General features: G+C 33.4%; 9 protein-coding genes across 9 annotated transcripts; 3 read left to right on the top strand and 6 right to left on the bottom strand.

Annotated features, from left to right (window-relative positions):
• The first annotated feature begins 240 nt into the window (after positions 1–240).
• Positions 241–3,219, top strand: NEPG_01254 (uncharacterized protein). Its single transcript, XM_013203628.1, has one exon. The coding sequence runs from the start codon at positions 339–341 to the stop codon at positions 3,057–3,059; it is 2,721 nt and encodes a 906-aa protein (XP_013059082.1). The 5' UTR covers positions 241–338; the 3' UTR covers positions 3,060–3,219.
• Positions 3,220–3,857: 638 nt separating this feature from the next.
• Positions 3,858–4,097, bottom strand: NEPG_01253 (uncharacterized protein; the record flags this gene model as incomplete). Its single annotated transcript, XM_013203627.1, has 1 exon — positions 3,858–4,097. One exon carries the CDS (start codon positions 4,095–4,097, stop codon positions 3,885–3,887), a length of 213 nt encoding a protein of 70 aa, XP_013059081.1. The 3' UTR covers positions 3,858–3,884.
• A 349-nt stretch (positions 4,098–4,446) lies between these two features.
• On the bottom strand, positions 4,447–7,169 carry NEPG_01252 (aminopeptidase; the record flags this gene model as incomplete). The annotated part of the gene is made up of 1 exon (XM_013203626.1): positions 4,447–7,169. One exon carries the CDS (start codon positions 7,167–7,169, stop codon positions 4,491–4,493), a length of 2,679 nt encoding a protein of 892 aa, XP_013059080.1. The 3' UTR covers positions 4,447–4,490.
• A 282-nt stretch (positions 7,170–7,451) lies between these two features.
• On the bottom strand, positions 7,452–8,991 carry NEPG_01251 (uncharacterized protein; the record flags this gene model as incomplete). Its single annotated transcript, XM_013203625.1, has 1 exon — positions 7,452–8,991. One exon carries the CDS (start codon positions 8,989–8,991, stop codon positions 7,510–7,512), a length of 1,482 nt encoding a protein of 493 aa, XP_013059079.1. The 3' UTR covers positions 7,452–7,509.
• Positions 8,992–9,016: 25 nt separating this feature from the next.
• On the bottom strand, positions 9,017–9,646 carry NEPG_01250 (uncharacterized protein; the record flags this gene model as incomplete). Its single annotated transcript, XM_013203624.1, has 1 exon — positions 9,017–9,646. The coding sequence occupies one exon, from the start codon at positions 9,644–9,646 to the stop codon at positions 9,038–9,040; it is 609 nt and encodes a 202-aa protein (XP_013059078.1). The 3' UTR covers positions 9,017–9,037.
• A 402-nt stretch (positions 9,647–10,048) lies between these two features.
• On the bottom strand, positions 10,049–12,319 carry NEPG_01249 (uncharacterized protein; the record flags this gene model as incomplete). The annotated part of the gene is made up of 1 exon (XM_013203623.1): positions 10,049–12,319. One exon carries the CDS (start codon positions 12,317–12,319, stop codon positions 10,253–10,255), a length of 2,067 nt encoding a protein of 688 aa, XP_013059077.1. The 3' UTR covers positions 10,049–10,252.
• A 218-nt stretch (positions 12,320–12,537) lies between these two features.
• On the bottom strand, positions 12,538–14,458 carry NEPG_01248 (heat shock protein 70; the record flags this gene model as incomplete). Its single annotated transcript, XM_013203622.1, has 1 exon — positions 12,538–14,458. The coding sequence occupies one exon, from the start codon at positions 14,456–14,458 to the stop codon at positions 12,566–12,568; it is 1,893 nt and encodes a 630-aa protein (XP_013059076.1). The 3' UTR covers positions 12,538–12,565.
• A 749-nt stretch (positions 14,459–15,207) lies between these two features.
• NEPG_01247 (uncharacterized protein) lies at positions 15,208–17,425 on the top strand (the record flags this gene model as incomplete). Its single annotated transcript, XM_013203621.1, has 1 exon — positions 15,208–17,425. One exon carries the CDS (start codon positions 15,208–15,210, stop codon positions 17,395–17,397), a length of 2,190 nt encoding a protein of 729 aa, XP_013059075.1. The 3' UTR covers positions 17,398–17,425.
• Positions 17,426–18,020: 595 nt separating this feature from the next.
• On the top strand, positions 18,021–21,050 carry NEPG_01246 (uncharacterized protein; the record flags this gene model as incomplete). Its single annotated transcript, XM_013203620.1, has 1 exon — positions 18,021–21,050. One exon carries the CDS (start codon positions 18,021–18,023, stop codon positions 21,048–21,050), a length of 3,030 nt encoding a protein of 1,009 aa, XP_013059074.1.
• Positions 21,051–21,147: the final 97 nt, after the last annotated feature.

Genomic DNA, 21,147 nt, shown 5'->3' with positions numbered 1-21,147 from the left:
TTGTATACAACAATTACTTAGTATTAGTTAGTTATCCACTGCATGATCTGTTTTAAATTACTTAATTTCTGTGTTATGTATATTTTTGTTTAATTATTATTATTTAATTAATTAATCTATATACATCCTTTGTTTATAAACACTTATTATTATTATTATTGTGTAATATATTCACATAATTTACTTTTAATAAGCTAATTAAAATTATTTACACATAGTATATGAATAATAAGTCTAGCACTGTAATGTAAACAGATCATTAAATAATACACAAACAATAAAAAAACTGTGATATATTAATATAGGTCTATAAATATAGTATACTACAATAAATAGATATGGTAATAAGCACGGGAAGAAGTACAAGAACAATCCTCTTATTAATAGGAGGCGCTATAGCTGTAGGATGTTTAATAGCAACAATTGCATTTTTATTTAGTACACCAAGTACAGAAAATATTAAGAAAAAAGAAACTCCTAGAGCATCCAGTAATTCTAACACAATCAACACAAATAACTCAGAACAAAAAGAACCCACAATTGATAACAATTTAGAAACAGATAGTAACATACAAATAGAAAGAACAGATTATCCATACAGTGATTCTAGTATTTCGAGCGATTTATGCAGTGATTCTAGTATTTCGAGCGATTCATACAGTGATAATACTCTACAAAATTCTGCAATTAATACAAAAACAGAAGTTAATAGTAGATATACATCATATATGTATAGTGCATATAAATACCAAAGAATACTGCCAATAAGTGACCCAACAGATCCAAAGCCAAAATTATCTGTTGGTACTTCTAATGCTATTCTGGATATACAGAAAGTGAATTATTCATTTGACCCTAAGATTTACATAAACACAGAAGATTTATCTGCCGATGCAATATGCTATTATTTAGATACTGCATTAGACTGTTTAAGTGATAAGAACGATTTCTGGGGACTTATAAAGAACATTGGATCTAATATTCAGGAAAGAACCAAAATAGTAAATGCTATATTGCTTTTATACAACATGAAATCTCCTAATGATTTTAAGAACTCATTTGATGAATTATTCGAAAATAGTTCTATTGATATTTACTTATTTCAGGAGTTACAGCAGTTTATTAATAAATTTGGACCAAAGATGTATACGAAAGAGGAAGATCTAAATAAGATACATTTAGATAGTGAATTCACAGTGGGAGATATCATAGAAAGTAAGAACAAGTATAGCAAAGTAGATTCAGACCATTATAAAATATTTATTCCATTAAGTAGTGGCAATAATTCTTGTTTTTTAACTGTAGCTATTCAAATGTTATTAAATATTCCAGAAATTCGCAGCGATTTAATTACTGCGATAGATCATGATCTAATAGAACATTTAAAGAAAGCAATATGTACTTTTTATTTAAATGATTCTAATTCATTGAATAATAGCATAGATAAAATTTTCACATACAATGATGTTTTTAATGTGGTTACAAATCTATTCGAGTTATTACATGAAGCGATTAAAGATCCAAAATGTAATGATAACCCGAATGAAAATGAAGAACAAAATGAAGAACAAAATGAAGAACAAAGTGAAGAACAAAGTGAAGAACAAAATGAAGAACAAAATGAAAAACAAAATGAAAAACAAAATGAAAAATCCGAGTTATTGAAAACTAAAAGGAACGAAATATATAGCATTCTAAATACGAAGTTCAATTACTCTATAGACGGTACAAATAATTACTTTAATACAGAATCTGTGTATGCGTGTTTATACAATATAATGTGTTTATTTTATACAATGTGTCCTGCCTACAATAATAAAAAAGTAGAAATAAGAGGTAAAAGAGTTATCAAAGAAGAGGAATATTCTAAGTACTTGATTAAATATGTCATTAATTCAGAAGATAGTTTAGATTTAGTATGTGAGGATTTATGTGTTATCAAAAATCCAGAAATTTACATAGTAAATGAAGCCAAAGAACTTAATCCAGTGTTAAATGGCATAAGTCTATATTCTAAGTCATCTATTATAGAAAATTATTTCTTCTCTGCATATTATGTGGACAATCAAGAACAGATAAGAAAGCCCGTGTGGTATCCTGGGTTTAACCAATTCCATAAACTATCTGCACTTAAACACTATATACACATGTACTATAATAAACCTGAGGATATGATCCATTTGTTCTTATACAACAAAACAAATCATACATGGTCATACGATGCTCCAAGTAAAACCAAAATCATTAAAGATGTACTGGACGATTCATGCATTCCTGTTTTCTATTACATTCCAGAAACTTTCGGGCCAAATAAGATTACTCCATCATTTTTATTTGTACAATTCAAGAATACATCAGAAAAAGAAAATTCAAATAGTCTTCATCTTCCATTATTTTTAAGTAAGCTACAAGTACTACTTCTTAAAAAAATACTTGTAGAAAACAGTAAAAATACAGACTATACTGGATTCATAGTTGATCCTATGAAATTAAAAAACCACACACCATATACTTATAGCTATAAAAGCACAAAAAACATTTTAATATACAGCACTCTATTGATTAATGACTGCGATAATCTTTTCTGTCCAGACCACACTAATATTGAATTTGCAGTTACTGCAAATTCTATTAAATTAGAAGATGATAGTATCACCAGTCCCAGCATAGCATTTTATGCAAAGAAGCCAGAACTGTATAGATACTACACTATTCGAGGCGCAAGTGACATAACAACCCAAACGAGTGTAATTAGAACATTTGAATTAAACAAAAATTCATATTATGCGGTTAACTCAATAGCATTGAATATAAACAATAATCATTATATGACAAAGCTGTTCTTTAATCCATGGAATGGTGAAACACCATCCAGTTATTTCTGTGATGGAATCGTCAAAGACAGCGTTAATCATGCATTGAAGCACAAAGAAAATGTAGAAATGTATGAATGTGTTTCTATATGTTCAACTCTAGATAATATTGAGTATAATATACCAATTATAGTACAAGCATGTAATTTGTTATGTGAAGATACAAGTGCTACTGTTGTATGCTAAGACTAGCATAGACCTACGGCATACATGAGTTACATTGATAAGTGGTTAACGCGACAACAAATACGCAAATATAACATTGTTTGGGTGGTTGACAGAGTATACGTTCAATACAAAACAAAGTAAGGAACTCAACTATAAAGAGAGTTACATTTTCAATAAACATTAAAGTATCTTAATGACTTTTTCTAAGAAATCAACTCAATGAAATACTTTTATTAGAAAGAGATCAAGAAGAAGTTATACTAGAAAAGAGTACTAGTATTATTTTTGATTATTTCTGAGTATATTAGTACACTATCATACTGCTTATATCTTGTTATATACAAAAAATAATACCAAGTAAAATCAGTAGTTATTTATTCTATAGTATAAGTATGTATATACAAATCAGAAGAAAAATACAATTTTATAGGAAATAGGACTCAAATAAGATTATGCCAGAACAGTCTTATACAGGCATATAATTAGAATAAATAGCAATTTAATAAATACTTCTAAGATTAATTTAGTACTTCTACATTCACTAACCGAAATATGAAACAACTTATAATTTATCTGTAAGTACAGTCATAGCCAGAAATATACTATAATTACTCTAATAATACATATAATACTTTAATATACTGAAATATGTGCAAATAGCATAATAAAGTGAATGTTTTCAAAATTTTGAAATAATTTAAAAAAGGCTCAATAATATTCTGTATAGAAGAACAAATCAGAAATATTTTCCTAACAAACAGGCCGGGCGTAAAGGGTCTATAATATAGAAATGGACTTAAAATATTATTAATTAGTGCATTTATTAGAGCCTAATGGGGTTAATTAATATGAGCTGTCTAACCCCGATTTTCTTCGAGTCATATTTACATATGGCTTACGATGTACGGGCTTTTTACTAGTAGGACTGAAATATTTAACCACCGCAGAAAACATTGTCTTTTTAAATATTGCCTCGTATGAGATTACCATCACTGTATATCCTAGTGCAATGTTTATTAATATTATTAATATTATTAATACGCTCAACAGTTTCATTCTCTTTGCAATTTTTGTTTATTTGACTAAAATAAGATAGACTAAGGAGAATTTCACTTAATGGATCAATAAAATACATTTAATAACATTTATTATTTATGTACAGAACACACTATTAAATCAATTAAAGTGCATTTAATTATAAATATAGAGACAATTTCGTAAAAACATCCAATTATAACGGGCATATTTTCATTTTTGGTGTGTTCTAATTAAAGATTTAATTATACTTAATTGATTTATCGGAGATATTTGAAATATTTCATAATTTAAGGAGGATATATTGTGAAACTTTAAAAATGTGTATTTTTTATAAAACTGCTATTAGAAAATTAAAAAATGTTTTATTGCCTTTTGTAATCTTCTGGATATTGATTCAAATCGGATAACTATTTATTCCTGTTTTTCATCAGCTGCCCACGCTTTCAGCGTGCCTCTGTTCTCTTCATAGAATCTGTTTGAGTTCTCTGCTGCATCAAATCCTTTCTTTATAGCAGAGACCCAGGCATCGTCATTATTCTCTTTTCTACTGAAGAACTCTCTGCACACTTCGATATTTTCTCTGGTGTACTGAACAGAAATAAACACTTCAATAAAGCGAGCAACATTGTCTTTAGTGGTTAAGAACTGCTCTTTTATATCATTAAAGCTAGATAAGAACATATCCAGGGTCTTTCTCTGCTTCTTATTCCTGGCAAGACCATCTGCCATTCTGAACTTATCCTGGCTTTTAATGTAGTGGTTTCTCTCAGAAAACAGCTTAAATGCATCTGCCACATTCTCTTCACTGAAGGAAATGGCACGGACTGCCCTTAGCTTCTCATTCTCATCTGCCGTACTACTCTGTATTATACTTTCAAGGTATTTGTATGCCTTCTCCCCTCCAAACTTAGCGTAAGAAATGTACATGCTCATCTTATAGTCCTTGTGTACTTTTGAAAGCTCGTTTGTTTCTGCAAGCCTTAAAACCTCTTTCTGTATAGGAGAGTCCTGTATCTGTGAGAGGCAGCTCACTGCAATAATTGCTAGCTTCTTTTCTTCTGCATCCTCTGGTGTGGTTTCAAAGTTTAGACGGCCATCGATGTATTGCTGTAGAAGGTTTGAAATTTCTGTTGAAACAGCCAGTTCAATTTCCTTGTCTTCCTTAAATCTGTTTCTTATCATTTCTAAGTATTCTGCTACAAGTGCCACAACAAAGGACCTTTCAGTCTTTGCCATGTATTGCACAAAGTTCAGAGAGTAGAGTGCACTCTTGTGGCCGTCTTTTGACAGCCTAATTACATCTCTGAATATTCCGAATCTGTCAAACTGTGAAAGCTTATCTGACTCAAGTAGTGGAAGGATGTGCTTCTCAAGCATTTCATCAGAGTACTCTATTAAATAAAAGCCAGTTGCATCTGCATTAAACATAACCTGACCATCAACTTCTGGAAGCTCTTTCTTCTTCTCTGAAAATAGTATAGACTTCTCCTCAGCCTCTGATCCACCTGTAAATATTTTCTTGGTTAAGAAGATCATCCACTGCTCTGACCGCTCTCCACTGACTGCAGAAAGGTCCTTTGCAGGCAGGTATCTTGACTGTTTCAGAGCAAAGTTTCCGTCTTTCAGGGAAACCTGTACTTTAGGGAATCCGGGGGTATCTATCCAGTTCTTCATGGAATTCTCAATTTCTTTATCTCCACTATCAAGCTCCTTCCACAAATCGTTAGTCTCTGTGTTCTTGTACTTGTGCTTCTGTATGTAGTTACGTAAGCCCTTCATGAAATTCTCTTCTTTCAGATACTTTGACAACATGTGTATCATAGATGCACCCTTTGAGTATGAAATAGCATCAAATATGGAGGATATTTCTCCAACCGACTCTACCTTCACATTTATAGGATGGGTAGAAAGCTTTCCATCCATAATCATTCCTCTAGTAATGTCGCTTTCTAGAAACAGTTCCCAAGGATTATACACAAGCTTCATGTCCCCTGCCATGTACTCTGTTGCAAGAGTTCCTGCCCACGTGGCAAATCCTTCATTCAACCATAGGTCATTCCACCACTTCATTGTCACAAGGTTTCCAAACCACTGGTGAGCCAGCTCGTGGCACACAGTCTCTGCAATGTACACTTTGTTTATTTCACTTGTACTGTCCTCTCGGTAGAGAAGAGATGAGGACCTGTAAGTAACAAGTCCCCAGTTCTCCATGGCACCTGCTGAGAAATTAGGAATAGCCACCATATCCAGCTTCTCCATCTGGTACTCAATCCCAAAGAACTCTTCAAAGAATTTCAAGCACCGCACAGCCACCTCCAAGGAGAACACTCCCGTCTCCTTTTGGTTCAGCGGAGTGTACACCTTGATTCTCTCCTTCTCAACATAGTCTAACTCTCCAATCACCCACGCCACTAAGTATGTGGACATAATAGGAGTTGGCTTGAAAGTGTGCCTGGTGTAAACCGCACCTTTCTCCTCACCCTCTGCTGAAACCATCACATTCTTCTCTGCATCAGCCAGTGCAGCATTTGACAGAACAGTAAACTTGGATGGTGCTGTAATAGAGATGTTAAATACAGCCTTAAATTCCGGCTCATCCCAGCAAGGGAATGCCAGCCGTGCAGATGTAGCTTCAAATTGTGTAGAGTAAATATATCTAGTCACTCCCCCTTCTTTATCCTCACTCTTATAAAACCCTGCCATATCCTCAGATATTTTACCAGTATACTCCATTTCTATTCGTATTTTACTCTGTGCCTTCAACCTCTCCTGTACGCTTATAGTAACAATTGAATTTGGTGTTTCATCAGATAGCCCCTTCACAGAATTTGTCAAACCAATATCTTTCTCACCACCAGATCCTAAGCTTACAACACGAATAGTATCAATACTTAGTCCTTTCTTATGGAAAGATATTTTATCAGTATCTTCATGTACATCTGCCATAATAACAACCACCCCTTTAAATTCACTTGTGTTCTCTTTTACCACTATCTGCAAATCATATGTCTCTGGCTTTATACTGGTAGGCAGCCTTAAATCCATCTTCTCCCCTGTTGGAGCACTATCGCTTCCCTTTGTCATACACATAGTATAGAAAAAAAAATGTCCTATATATAGTAATAATATATAGTAAATTAAACTAGGAATATTATACATATTATAATAACAATAAAAGAGAAGTACAAATATATTCAATGTTTATTTATTATTACCAGTCACTGAGTAAAACCCAATATAAAGCACTTATAATACACTGGAACAATCAAAGGACCTAAAGAACATAAACAATTATATTAGAGAGGCATAATCCGATATCATAAAAATACATGAGTAATAGGAGTATACATAAAGAATTAAAGAAAGGTTTATTTAAAGATGTAAAGAATTAGAATCGTAAAATATTTCTGAATTACTGGTATTTGGATTATTATACTCCAAAGACGTCATCAATTCGTATAATTGACTTGGCTGTTTGTGTTGATAGAATTAATTGGTGTTTCTTTGAGTATGCTCCTTCCCAGACATTATCAGCAATTCCTTCAGATACTTTTGTGATGGGGTCTTCTCCCATATTACGTGCAAGTGCCATGGGAAGTTCTTGGAGTGCCTTTGAATAAGCACTCCCTATAGAACCTGGCATTTTCTCAGAGACCGTCTTTGCACAGAGCATATCAATTGCACCGGCTCCTTTGACTACCTTTGGGTCTCTTATTACATTTCTTACTGCGCAGAGGACATCCTGTATACTCCTCTTTGTTTCTTCAATGATAGCTGATGTTCCCCCTCTTACAAGAATAGTTACTGCACTGGTTTTTTCTGGGTTCTTGATTCGTATACTGTTGTTTTCTTCAATAACACTGCCACTTCCCAGAGAGTCTTCAGATAAGTCTTCAAATCTGGAGACTATGTGTGCTCCTGTATGTATAGCCGCCATTTCAAGCTCTTGTGCTCCTACCCAGCGCACTGCAGAGATACCTTCTTGCATGAGGAGAGAGTTTGCTTCATCATCAAATCCCCACTGGCACAGGACAACTGTAGCACCGGACTGCTTTATTCTTTCTATCATATCTGAGAATATCTTTTTCTCGTACTCAGACAGTTCCTGGAACTCTTCCACAGATGTAATATTAAGATCGTGCTTGATTTTTACCTTAGGTGGTTCAAATGGGCACGCGAGTATAGCTATTTTCGCATTTGGTACTTCTTTTGCCATTTGGAAGTGGCTAAACTCCTTTGAAATGTATACTCCTTTAATTAGTTCACTCTCTCCCATACGGGTCTCTCCCTCTATCTTAATTAACTCTAAGTTAGTCTCACCCCGTGCATCTTGTACTGCTTCAACTGCCTCAATTGCTATACGAATGTAGTTCTCAATATCTCTGCTAACTACTTTACTGCTTAGTGTACTCTGTGCTACCTTTTCCATTATTTCATGCAGGTCACTCTCCTTAGGCTCTACTGAATTCTTCTCTATAACATCCAGAGCTATACTCAGAGCCTCTTCATACCCTCTGATTATTTTCAGTGGGTGCATGCCTTTAGCAGCCAGTTTTTTTGCCTCCTTCAGCAGAGAAGCCGCAATTATCACCACACTAGTTGTTCCGTCTCCTATCTCATCATCCTGTGCTGTACTAAGCTGTGTTATTAATTTTCCCATTGGAGTGCCCTCAATATCCATTTCTTTCAGAATTGTAGCCCCATCGTTCGTTATGGTTACTTCACCATCTGCGCTTATAATTGCTTTGTCTGCTCCAAATGGTCCTACAGATGTACTGAGCGTATCCACAATACCACAGAAATTGTCTATGTTTTCTGCTAGGACATTCTTTTCTTCAGTTTTCTGCCGTGTTTCCTGTTCGCGTATTAAAACATATGGCCTCCCATACTCGTCACAGAAGTTATATACCATAGGGTAGTAAAAAGAAAAAGTATTTCTCCAATAAAAATTTATTAGCCTAGAGGTCTTTCTTTAAATCTTCTGCCTGGCTTGGAATACTCACATCACTTATTAAATCCTTTGCAGCCTCAGGGTCTGACTCTTTATCTAGATCAAAGTCTGCATTGTAATCGTCTGTAAAGTTCTCATGCTCAGCATTTCCGAACTTCATGGTATTCATAAATTCTTTCAAGAACCTCTCAAGATCTTCCATGTTTGGTTTTTCATTTTCATGCCCTTCTTCCTCTGGAGTCTTCTCAGCAGGAATTTCTTCTATTATAGATTCTTCTTTCCCCTTTACTTCTTCTGCTGAATGCTCTTCTGCTGGCTTTCCCTTTGCTATTTTTTGTTTTATGTTTGCATACACTTTCTTTGCATGAGGAATTGCTTTGTTTCTTCCAAAGTCGTTCACTTTCTCTGCTATGTGCTTTGAATGGTTCTTTATTTTGCTTCCTATGGGCTGAATATGTTTTGTAACTGTGTCTTTTATTCCACTTATACCCCCAACTTTTTCATAGAGGCCTTTTGTTTTCCTTTTAATTCCTTCTGCATACGACATGACTTGCTCTCTTATTGTCATACATTTTATAACAGATATAAGTAGTGCTACTAAAAGGACTTTTCTCATTATTTTTACAGAAATTTTAAAAATAAATAGTTAATTACTTCTGTGATACTTATCGACATATTCTATTCTCATATAATAAAGATGATTTGTCAGAGTTTCAGATTATTCTCGGGCTATATCATACAGTTCTGCATATAAATATACTTAAATATTTTATGTATTATAATATAATACTATATAGTACTGTAACTGAGTATAACAATTATAACTTTTCGGGTTATGCCAGGTTGTCATTAATTTATTTCTGTTGAATAATTTAATTTATTCGGGTTATTTCTGGTTTTATTGTTTTTATTAATTATACAAGTAATAAGCTCTAATAAATATATTCAATCATAAATTTATACTTTTATAGTTTAAGAACAATTAAAAATATAAAAATATAAAATATTTCTATTTATTGCTTATTATCATATTCGATATTTAGGGATAAATTAATTTTATGTTCATATTCGGGTCGAGCATATTAAAATAATTCAAACCCCAAGAATATAATTCATTGTCATTGCCATAGTAACAATCTAGTGATGTAATAGGCAGATACTTCATAGTTGTCGCCTGGTGAATGTACATATGCTATTATTATACTATTTAAATAACCAAAAATTATTTAATTATTTTATACAGTCTAACTATACTATTAGATGACTCATGGACTAATTCAAGGTTATGAAGTGTAATTGTATCTGAGTATTTATAAAAGCATAATTTAAACAAAAGAGAGTTTTTTAAAGTGGGTGAGATGTAAAGAGGAGTATTTCCTGCTTGTTCCGATTTTATGTTAATATCTGGTATATCTGGGAGTGAGTGATAAATTGTACTTCCTACTTTGAAGTAGTAGTCATCTGCATTGATTTGGTTATTGGCTTCATTTGCTATTTTAGATATCCACCAAATCTTATTCAAATCTGACAAGTTATACTTTGAGATATACCCACAGACTGTGTATATGTACAGGTTAGTTGACATATCTGGCACTATTCTTTTAAGGAATGGATGGCTTCTGCCGACTTCTTCTTCTGGGGATACAAGAAGACTAGCTACTTCAGATATTTTTTGGTAATTATTTGTGTTATTATCAATTACTGTGGATAGATTGGTCATGCCGGTTATTTGGTATCCATAGTCCCACCAGCTTAAAATAACAGAGTCTTTCGGTAGGTTATACTTCATGTAGATTGCACTCTCTCGGAAATCATCTACAACTGTTGGTTTTCCATCAACTACTCCATCCATCACAACCATAACTTGTTTCTGCTTGCTGTGTATTGTATTATAACATGAGAAAGTATGACCAAGCATGAGTATGCCCATTGCAATTTTTAATGGTTTATGCACGAGGTATGGCTTTGGGTTCTGGAATGGCTTGTAGAATGAATGTGCAAACATCATTTCACAGAATGCGTCTCCCACGTATATGGCTAAGAATGGAATGGTCAGGAATGCAAACCTCTCCATAAATAAGAACATTAATGAAGACAGCATAAACCCAGCCTGAACAAGAAGAAGAAGACTTTTCTTTTTTTCATACTTTAGTCTTTCAGTGCCCCATATCATCAGCATAGGAGACACTATCATATATGGCCCACATAGTGCAACTGCCTGGTCTTTTGTTGCTGGCTGATGTTCTACTATTGAGGATACAAGGGGATGTGCTCTTTTTTTATATAGGACATTATATACTTTATCCTTCTTTTTTACTGCATTTAATAAAAGAGCAAGTTTGTCTCCTTTACTTAAGTACACACCAATTATTCCTATACACAGCCCAATTAGTGCCCCAAATACTCCAAGGCATTTTATTCTTGTAGAATGGGTCTGCTGCATTAACTGGTGTCCTATTTCTAAAAGAAGGAATGTAAGTACTTTCCCTATGTTCACTGGCTTTACTACCCAGAGAAAAGGTGTAATACAGTCTATACTTGCGGTTACTACAGTAGTACACAGAAGAACTCTCCAGTTACTATGGGAGAAAAAAGTATGCACATAAAGTAAGATCTCAGTGAAGAGACTTCCTCCCCAGGACAGGTTAAATATACCCTGTACTACTCCAATAATCAGGCCAAGTATCACTTTACTATTTACAGATGCATTTTCATTCTTTATACAGCGTATGTAAATGTACAGTATTAGAAGAACCATAAACAGAGACAGTCCTTCATAGTCATATGCGCCTGCTATTGTTTTTTCAAAAACACCTCCTGCCATACTGAATACCGCCATTGCAATCCATACACGAAGTGTTTTCTCTGGTTTTGAGAAAAATTCATTTGATACTTTATACATGAGAATCAGACACCCTAGGAACAGAATGGGCGGTGTAATAGAGCATACAGTATAATGAGAGACTCTAACAAAAATACCAAGCAGTGAGTGAATGCAGTTAGATAGAATAAACATAGCTGGGTATGCCGTTCTGTATATGTTTCTTCCCTCAGGAATCCATGTTTTACTGTTTATCCACTGAAAGTACTTTAATATTCCATTGTTCCTGATGTATTCTGAGCACCTGAAATTAAACCAGGGATCAAACTCATTAATTAGCACACCGTACCTAAACAGAGGACTAAGTCGCATTAAGAACGTGTACATCACTGAGAATTTACATGCCATGACTGTGATGTATGTAGCATGTTTTGGGAATGAGGAGTGTTTATACGTGATCTTACTCATTTCTAAATTAATAAGAATAAACTTTTAGCTTTAATTAACATTATATAGTACTTAAACACAGAATCAGAAAAGCACTGAGAATTTCATGTGGCAATAGTAATACTCGCCCTGTACTAAATTTTAAGGATATTTCCAGAGTGATAGTGTGTGAGTTCTCTTTTATTTATAAATAAGTGTAGAAATACAAATTATAGTAAATATGTGAAATAACTTTAGATGGATTTATTAATCTAAATAATAGATAACTTAGTTAACTTCTTCAACAGTTGGTCCGCTTGCGCTTGCTCCTGCATTTCCTCCAGAGAGTTTAGAAAGGTATGGGGCAAACTCTGCCTCAAGAGCCTTCTTCTTCTCGGTGTACTCCTCAACAGTTCTGTTAAGTGCAGATGGGACAGCCTTGATCCATGTTTCTCCATCTGCAACCTTTGCAAGTGCCTCGGCCTGGACTGATGCATCGAGCTTCTTGAACATCTCTCTAACTGTGTAGAGGTATGTGTCTACTTCGGTGTATGCTGTGATAATAGCTCTGTTCTTCTCATCCTGCTCCTGGAACTGAACTGCCTCTTCCTGCATTCTCTTGATTTCATCCTGTTCGCTGATGGTTTTTTCCTTGTCAATGGTGATTGCCTGCTCACTTCCTGATGAAGATTCACTGGCAGAGACGGAAAGGATACCGTTGGAGTCAATGTTACACTTGACAACAATCTTTGGCTCTCCTCTTGGTGCGGGTGGGATTCCACTGAGATGGAACTCCCCAAGCTTGTGGTTGTCTGCTACCATGGCTCTCTCTCCTTCAAAGATCACAATAGATACAGCGGTCTGGTTGTCAGAGTATGTACTGAATGTCTGGGTCTTTGTGGTTGGGATAGTAGTGTTCTTTGGCACAATTGGAGTGAAGACTCCTCCTGCAGTCTCAATACCAATGGACAGAGGAATGACATCAAGAAGAAGAAGCTCGTTGTTTCCTTCAAGAGTCTCTCCGTTAAGAACTGCTGCCTGGATAGCTGCTCCCTGTGCTACTGCCTCATCTGGGTGGACACTCTTGTTGAGGGCCTTTCCATCAAAGAAGTCAGAAAGCATCTTCTGGACCTTTGGAATTCTTGTGGATCCTCCAACCAGGATAACCTCATCAATCTCTCTCTTTGAAAGCTTTGCGTCAGAGATGGTCTTTTCAACACATGGCATAAGCTTGTCAAAGAAGACCTTGCACAGAACTTCAAACTTGGCTCTTGTGAGGGTGTGGCATAGATCTATTCCCTTGTGGAATGAATCAACAATGACCTGGACAGATAAAGAAGAAGAAAGAGTTCTCTTTGCGTTCTCAATCTGTGCTCTTAATCTAGCCAGTGCTCTTGCTGAAATGTTTGATGACTCAATATTGTTGTCCTTGGCAAATGTATCTGCGATCTGCTTGGCAAGAGTGTGGTCTAAGTCGGATCCTCCCAAGTGGGTGTCTCCTCCAGTGGCCTTAACCTCAAATAATCCCTTCTCTACAGTCAGAATGGACACATCGAATGTACCACCTCCAAAGTCAAAGACAAGGATTGTCTTCTCTTTGTCATCTGTGGCCTGGTCCATACCGTACGCAACGGCAGCTGCAGTTGGCTCATTAATGATTCTGAGCACTTCTAATCCTGCCATCTTACCTGCCTCCTTGGTCAGCTCTCTTTGGTCATTCTTGAAGTATGCTGGGACTGTTATAACAGCCTTGCCTACTTTTCCACCAAGATACTCCTCTGCACAGTTCTTTAAGTATGAAAGAACTAAAGAACTTACCTGCTCTGGGTAGTACTCGCTGGTCTTTCCCTTGTGAGTTACCTTGATAATTGGTTTGTTCTCATTTCCCTTAGTAGTAACCGTGAATGGCCAGTGGGTAATGTCCTTCTGTACATTTGGGTCATTAAATTTGAGACCAATAAGTCTCTTTGCATCATAAACTGTGTTTGCTGGGTCGTTTCTTGCATTGTTAGCTGCTGACTCTCCAATAAGTACCTCGTTGTCTGTGAAAGCAACTATGGATGGGGTTGTTCTACCTCCAGCCCTGTTAATAATTATTTCAGCCTTTCCATTCTGCATTATAGACATACATGAGTTAGTTGTTCCTAAATCAATTCCTATTGCGTATTCTTTATTTGCCATGGTGTATAAAAAAATAAAACTTTTTTATACTTTTTTATTTCCGGAATTTTCTGTTTTTTTCTATTTTATTATTCTTCTAATATTCCTTCTGTCATAATATTTTCTGGGTGTTTCCGGGTGTTTCAGTAAAATATTTCAAATATTTGGGTTATTCTATAAAATACAGTTAATAATTGGTTAAACAGAATAACAGATGTAATAGTACGTCTAATATAACAATCCAGTATAATTAATAGATATTCAATAGAACATACCCCGAATAATCTAAATTGTACATTGTTCATTGCACAGTATTTAAATTTCAGCTTGTTCTTGCTTATTTTGAGTTATATCTTACTTTACACTATATAACCCGAAATAAAAGGGGTAAACCAGAAAAAGTATTAATTGGTTATTTGCATAGAATAATATGCTCAGTGGAATGTGCGCTATACATAATGGATTTATGACTAATTCATGGCTATTTATAAATATTTGCTTTTATTCAACTAATAATTTTTCTGTAAATTTCAGTTTTATTCTTATTTTTAGTTTGTTATACTTATACAGTTGAATTTTCGGTTTATCCTTTTATTTATTTTTGGGTCCTGTCAGATTCTCTTTGTTCTTATATGCTTAATTATGGACTAGGCAGATTATATAACTAAAAATTGAATATATCCAGAAATTAATAATATCTCCTTGGGAAGTAATCAATCAATTTACAGAAGGCTTATAAGCTATAAAAATTTGAAAAATAAAAATTTATTATGAGCAGACAAACACGCACTGCACTCAGATTATTAACAGTCAAGCATATTTTATCTGGAATTTGTTACATTCTATTAATACTTAGTACAATAGAATCTGCACCTTCTAAGAAAAAACCACGGACTAAGAAGAAGAATAGCAATAGCAACAATAATAAGACAAATGAGAACAAATGCACCAACTCTGCTCTAAAAGAAGTAGAACTAAGATATCCTGAACCAATACATGACATAATGGGTTTAATTAAGTATATAAGTCGGCATAACAGCACGCGCAGATCCCAGAGAGATCCTTACACCTCTTCTGGTTCTTATATACTAAATCCACCATCAAAGGTAATTATGAAAATGCTTTCCTGTTGTGTGAATAAGTCATATTTTTTTATGAATAATATGGACACATCCGCATCAATTATAGTAAACCATGATAAGTCTAAAACCAAACCGTACACATGCTTTCAAGATGAAAACGATAATATAATAGCAAATTCTATGTATACATCTAGCCAATCCATAGATGAAATTAATGAACCCTTTCCAATTACAATTGAAGTTGAGAAGTCTTCAACAAGTATGCTAATGGGAGTTACTAAAAATTTCATTGTGAACACAAGTCATGATTATTTATGTAGAACCAGATATCCAGCACTGGAGACTTATCTAAAAATTCCTTCTGAGAATATTTGGGATAATTGTTTCATAATGTATTCTGAGTATGAAAATGAAAATGAATTAGATAATAAAATAGAAAAGAAAAAAGAGGATAGTCAAAGTGAAACAAACGATTCTACTAATTTTATAGACAAACTTCCCAAGATTTTGATGGTATGTTCTTTCAACTGCATGAGTAACGGAAGAGTATTTCGGCATTCTATAAAATTTGACATAAATAATGAATTGTTTGGTGTATTAGCCTCCGTTCTTGCTGGCGATTCTGTTGCCCCCACCTATATTCTAGATGATGTATATACACTGCAGTATAATTCTGCATATGATATATACAATGACGATGTAAATGTAAAATGTCTTATAAATGACTTTTCATTGATAAATAACATCGGGCGTAAATTATACGAAGAGTTAAAACCACCACTGGAAACAGCAAAAATATCAACTATTTTGAAATTTCGGTCTATGTTCTATGCATCTACACCCTTAAAGGACAATGATATGCGGCTGAAGGAAATTCAAAATGCTTTATTTGACGAAACAAGTATGACGGCTCTGATTATTTACAACTTAAACCTAGCTACATCTTACTTTCTAAATTACTCAAAAGATCCAAGTTTGAATGGAAGTTGTGTCTTTGATAAGAATGATACTCTAAGACCAAAGAAATTAACTGAAGTTATAACACAACCTAGTTCCATGAAGTCTAATTATACAATGGGAAGCTTGAAATTCACAGACCCAGAAATCAACTCTTCAGTTGAAGTTGATATTTCGATTACTAATATTTCTATTAAAGTAGAAAAATCTAGAAGGGTTATCAATCATATTAATCATGCTGGTATTTACATACTTTTCAATGATCCTAATGATCCAGACATTCTTTATGTTAAACATATAGTCCAAGGTAAAGAAAATATTTTTGCCACTATAATTAAGCTACATAGAAATGATCCACTAACTTCCAAGCTTCTGTCTACTTTAGTAAATTTGCCAGGAAAAAAAGGCGACAAAAATTCAGTGAAAACTCAAGAAGATTTAGCTTTTTATGTAGGCAAATTAAAGAGTGAGTATGAATATAAACACTTAATCACCTCCTGCAGCCTGGATATAGCTAATGGTTGTGCACCCGAACCGGTAATAAAATTGATAGTGGAGCACTGGAAGTCACCATCCAATTCCACTTATGGTAAAAACCCCACTAATAATAAGTATCAAACTATGTCTGATAAATATTTCCCGAATCCACATGACCGTGTGTTGGATGAATATAAATTTATACTGAAGATGTGTTCCAAATTGAAATTATTAGAAGATATAAGATTCCAAAATATATATATCAGAAAAATCATAGACAAAAATTTTAAGAATATATGCGAGTTATATAGTGCTGAAAAAGAAAAGAAAGACAGTGAAAGAAAAAAAATAGCTGCTAAAAGAAAAGAAGAAACAACTGAAGATTTAGAAAACAATCAAACAATTGAAAATCCATCTAAGGAGAATCAATTGGTTTTGAATTAGTTTATCAAATCGCATCCTATAACCCGAATTTTTGGTTATACTAATTAATAAAGATAAGTATTAATTAATAATAAGAAAGTGTTTATTTCTATAATTAATGTATTAGTAATACGTATATGTGCAGTATATTGTAAGTAATTTACAACCAGAAACTAATTCATAGTATAATGTATATATATAATTATACTATGTTATATATAGTATGTATACGTGTGGTTTATATGCATAGTGTGTTATAGTCTTGCATATTTACTGCATATATGTTTATGCATAGTGTGTAATATAATATTATTGTATATATATGTAGTGCATATGGTTTACGCGTACTGTTCTTATGATGTGTGCTATACTGCTGGTGTACGGTGTATTGTTCTTATGCTGTGGTATGGCCTTGTGTTATAATACTGTATCTGCTGTGGAGTGTATATTGTGTTATAGTCTTCTTTCTGGTTATAGTAAATATGCTGTGTTATTTTTATAATTAAAGTGTATTATACTTTTTTAAATAAATGTAAGACATAAATAATATTATGTGGAGGGTTTTAAATCTTAGAAATTTAAATAAAACAAGAAATAATCAATAATATAAAATATATATAAGAAGAAAATAGAAATATTTAACAATGAAGATATTAGAAAGCAGAAGAAGAAACAGTATTGTGATAATATTTTATATTCTGATGATAAATACTGTTCTGTATAAAGTATTCCCGTATAAAGAAATAATTACAGCTAATGATATAAAAGAAGACATTCAAACCTTAAAAAGCACCTGTATACACCTTAAATGGGATAATCTTCTTTCTATTCCTGTAGAAGATTCAATTATTTATCTAAATGAGTATAGGGAAAGTATTAGAACAGTAAGCAGAGTATTAGAGAAGTATAAAAATATTTTAAGTAAAAGCATTCCACTGTATAATCTTGTTAGGTGGCTTAGATTAATAACAGATAAAATCATAGAAAGGTTTAATGAAATAGATGAGTATATGAAAAGAGATTCTAGTATTGAGTGTAAAAGGGAGGGATTATATAAATATTTTAAAATGCATTTGTATAAGTTAGAAAATAGTCATAATGAGTATAAGTATGAGAAGTGGATGTGCGATTTTATAGAAGAATTATTCCTAGATAAAAGGTTCTTATATGAGAATTATTACTATTCTTGTATTAAAGAGCATCTTCTAAATAAAAATAAATTAAAAAGAGAAGAATTACAGGGCGTATACAATGAGTGTATAAAAAGAATAAAAAATGTCGTTGGGAATAGGCAGAATATAATAGAAGGAGTACAGTGGGAAAAATCCCCAGAAAGCATAGAAAATAGTGTAGGAGTACTTTTTATGCAAAACGAGTTATTTTCACTTTTTAATGAATTATATGTAAGGACGTTTATACGTATGAAAGGGTATTTCCCTGTGGGATTTAGTAAAGTACTTCTTTTTTATAATAATGTAATAGGAAATAGTATAATATACAGAAACAACGTATGCAGATCACATGTGTTCACTATGCTGAGTCAAGAGGTATTAGAGCCATTGGTGGAGGAGAAGTATTTTATGTATGTATATAATTCAATGCCTATATGGGAGACTCTTTTAGGTAAAGAAGTAGATATTCTAATAGAAGCACGGACAAATACATTTGAACAAATATCTATAAATACGGATAATTGGAGTAGGATGGTTAAGAGTTGTTTTATTAAAGAGGAGTTACCAAAGATATTAAAGAGTATTTGGAGTGGGATAGGCAAAAGTATAGACAGAATTAATACATTAATTGATAATACTGAGTATCACGGGAGTATATTAGAACAAAACCATAAAAAAGCATATATAAAGAGTTTTATATGTGAAATTGAACGAACTGTGCAGGAGGATATAGTTGGAATATATTCTCCCATGAGTGTTTCATCAGTTTTAAAAATATTGCATGTAATGGAAGATATACCATCAGAGCAGACGCAGCAAATAGAAAAATTAGTAGGACATCGGTCTTTTGCAGATTTATATAAGGATGCATACCACCATCCACTATTTCTGGATAGAAGTTATTCTAATGCGCATGAAGAGAGCAGTACCAGCCAGAGTAAAGAAAGTACTATTAAGTATAAACCATTAATCACGGGAAGCACACCGTATTCTAATAATATTGACCTTCTTGGAGTTATACTGACGTACCACAATATTCTACTGGGAAATTTATTTACAGCTGTATGTGCGCTTCTCTATGAAAAATGGACTATATTATTTGGGATAAGTACATTACACATAATTGACTCAATAATAGAAAATGAAATGAAAGCACAATACCTTCTTGTTATAGCATATGTGTACAACAATATCATAAATCGGGTTATGTCTGTGGAAAGGATTAATATGTGCTTAAAGCAAGAAACACATAATATTATAAAAACATGCAAAATAAAGCATACTTCTGCCTTATTACCACATACTGAAATAACTCTATTAAACATAGATAAGTATGTTAATCTATCAAGACTAATGTCTGCTGACAGAATAGCACTGGGATATCCTATTCTGCAGTATGATTCAAGCAATATGCAAAAACTAATTAGTTCACTTAAAGATAAGTACAGTGCAGCTATGGACTATATTGATTCATATTGTGTGCTAATGAAGGCGCAAACAGCAGTGTATATGCAGCTAGCCCCCAAGTACATTATGGGAATATACAGACCGTATTTATTTGACACAAAGTATGTACCTATGGCATACTACACAGATATAATAGATACTTATTTATACACTGATGTATATAAAGAGTACAACCATAAAGATGTACTGAAAGCGTGTATAAAAAACAGTAACGAACGAAAAGATAAAATATCTGACGCAATCCCAGGCATGAGTGTAAAAGAGTACCAAAAACTTAAGAATAGTCCGCAATTGTCTTCTATTTTGCAGTATTCTCAGGAATGTTCTATGCTTGAAATGCTTTATATGGGGGTGCTATATGATAAAGTATTACGTAGGCTGGTTTATAAAGGAATAGGCATTTTTAACGCCAGTATTTTTAGGCATATTATGCCTAATCTAATTGCATCACCAGTTATTTCATTTTTTGAGTCATTTTTTATTACATGCTCATTAGATCCTAAGACAGAAAAAGAATTGGGTTTATGTGAGGGCAGAATCAGTCAAGTATTAAATGAAATAGTGAAAGGCAGAGAAAGCATATTATTTCTGCAATCTACAAAGTACAAGTCAATTGACATGTTTCCTGCTATAAGTGACTTGCAGGCATTTCTGTTTCTAGTGAATAGATTCAATATTCCAGAGCAATCATCTGTATTACCAGAAGAGAACATAGTAGTATTAAAGCAAATAGAGCGTATGAACAATACAACACCAGAAAATACTGAATGCATCAACTCTGTAGCAAATGACAGGATATATGCATGGAAAAACAAACATTCTAGCAAACATTCACGCGATACAGATGATTCTGTACAAATACAGCCGGTCTGCTCAATATTATCAAGTAAAGATAGAAATACTCAAATGAAAGAACTATCAACAGAAAGCAGTACCAATATTAGTGAGTATATATACTCTACTATTGGAGTTGCTGTAGCAGTTGCTATCTCAGGAATTATGATATATTACTTTATTCTGTCCAAGTATGTATAACTCAATAAATACAATTCGAAATAACTTGGATGCTCCCTATTTAGTAATCTGTAAAAGTTTTTATTAGTAACCAGACAGTATACAGAATAAATTACTG

Source organism: Nematocida parisii, assembly GCF_000250985.1.
Source record: "Nematocida parisii ERTm1 unplaced genomic scaffold supercont1.3, whole genome shotgun sequence".
Lineage (NCBI taxonomy): Eukaryota > Fungi > Microsporidia > Nematocida > Nematocida parisii.
This window is presented reverse-complemented; position numbering and strand designations above follow the sequence as displayed.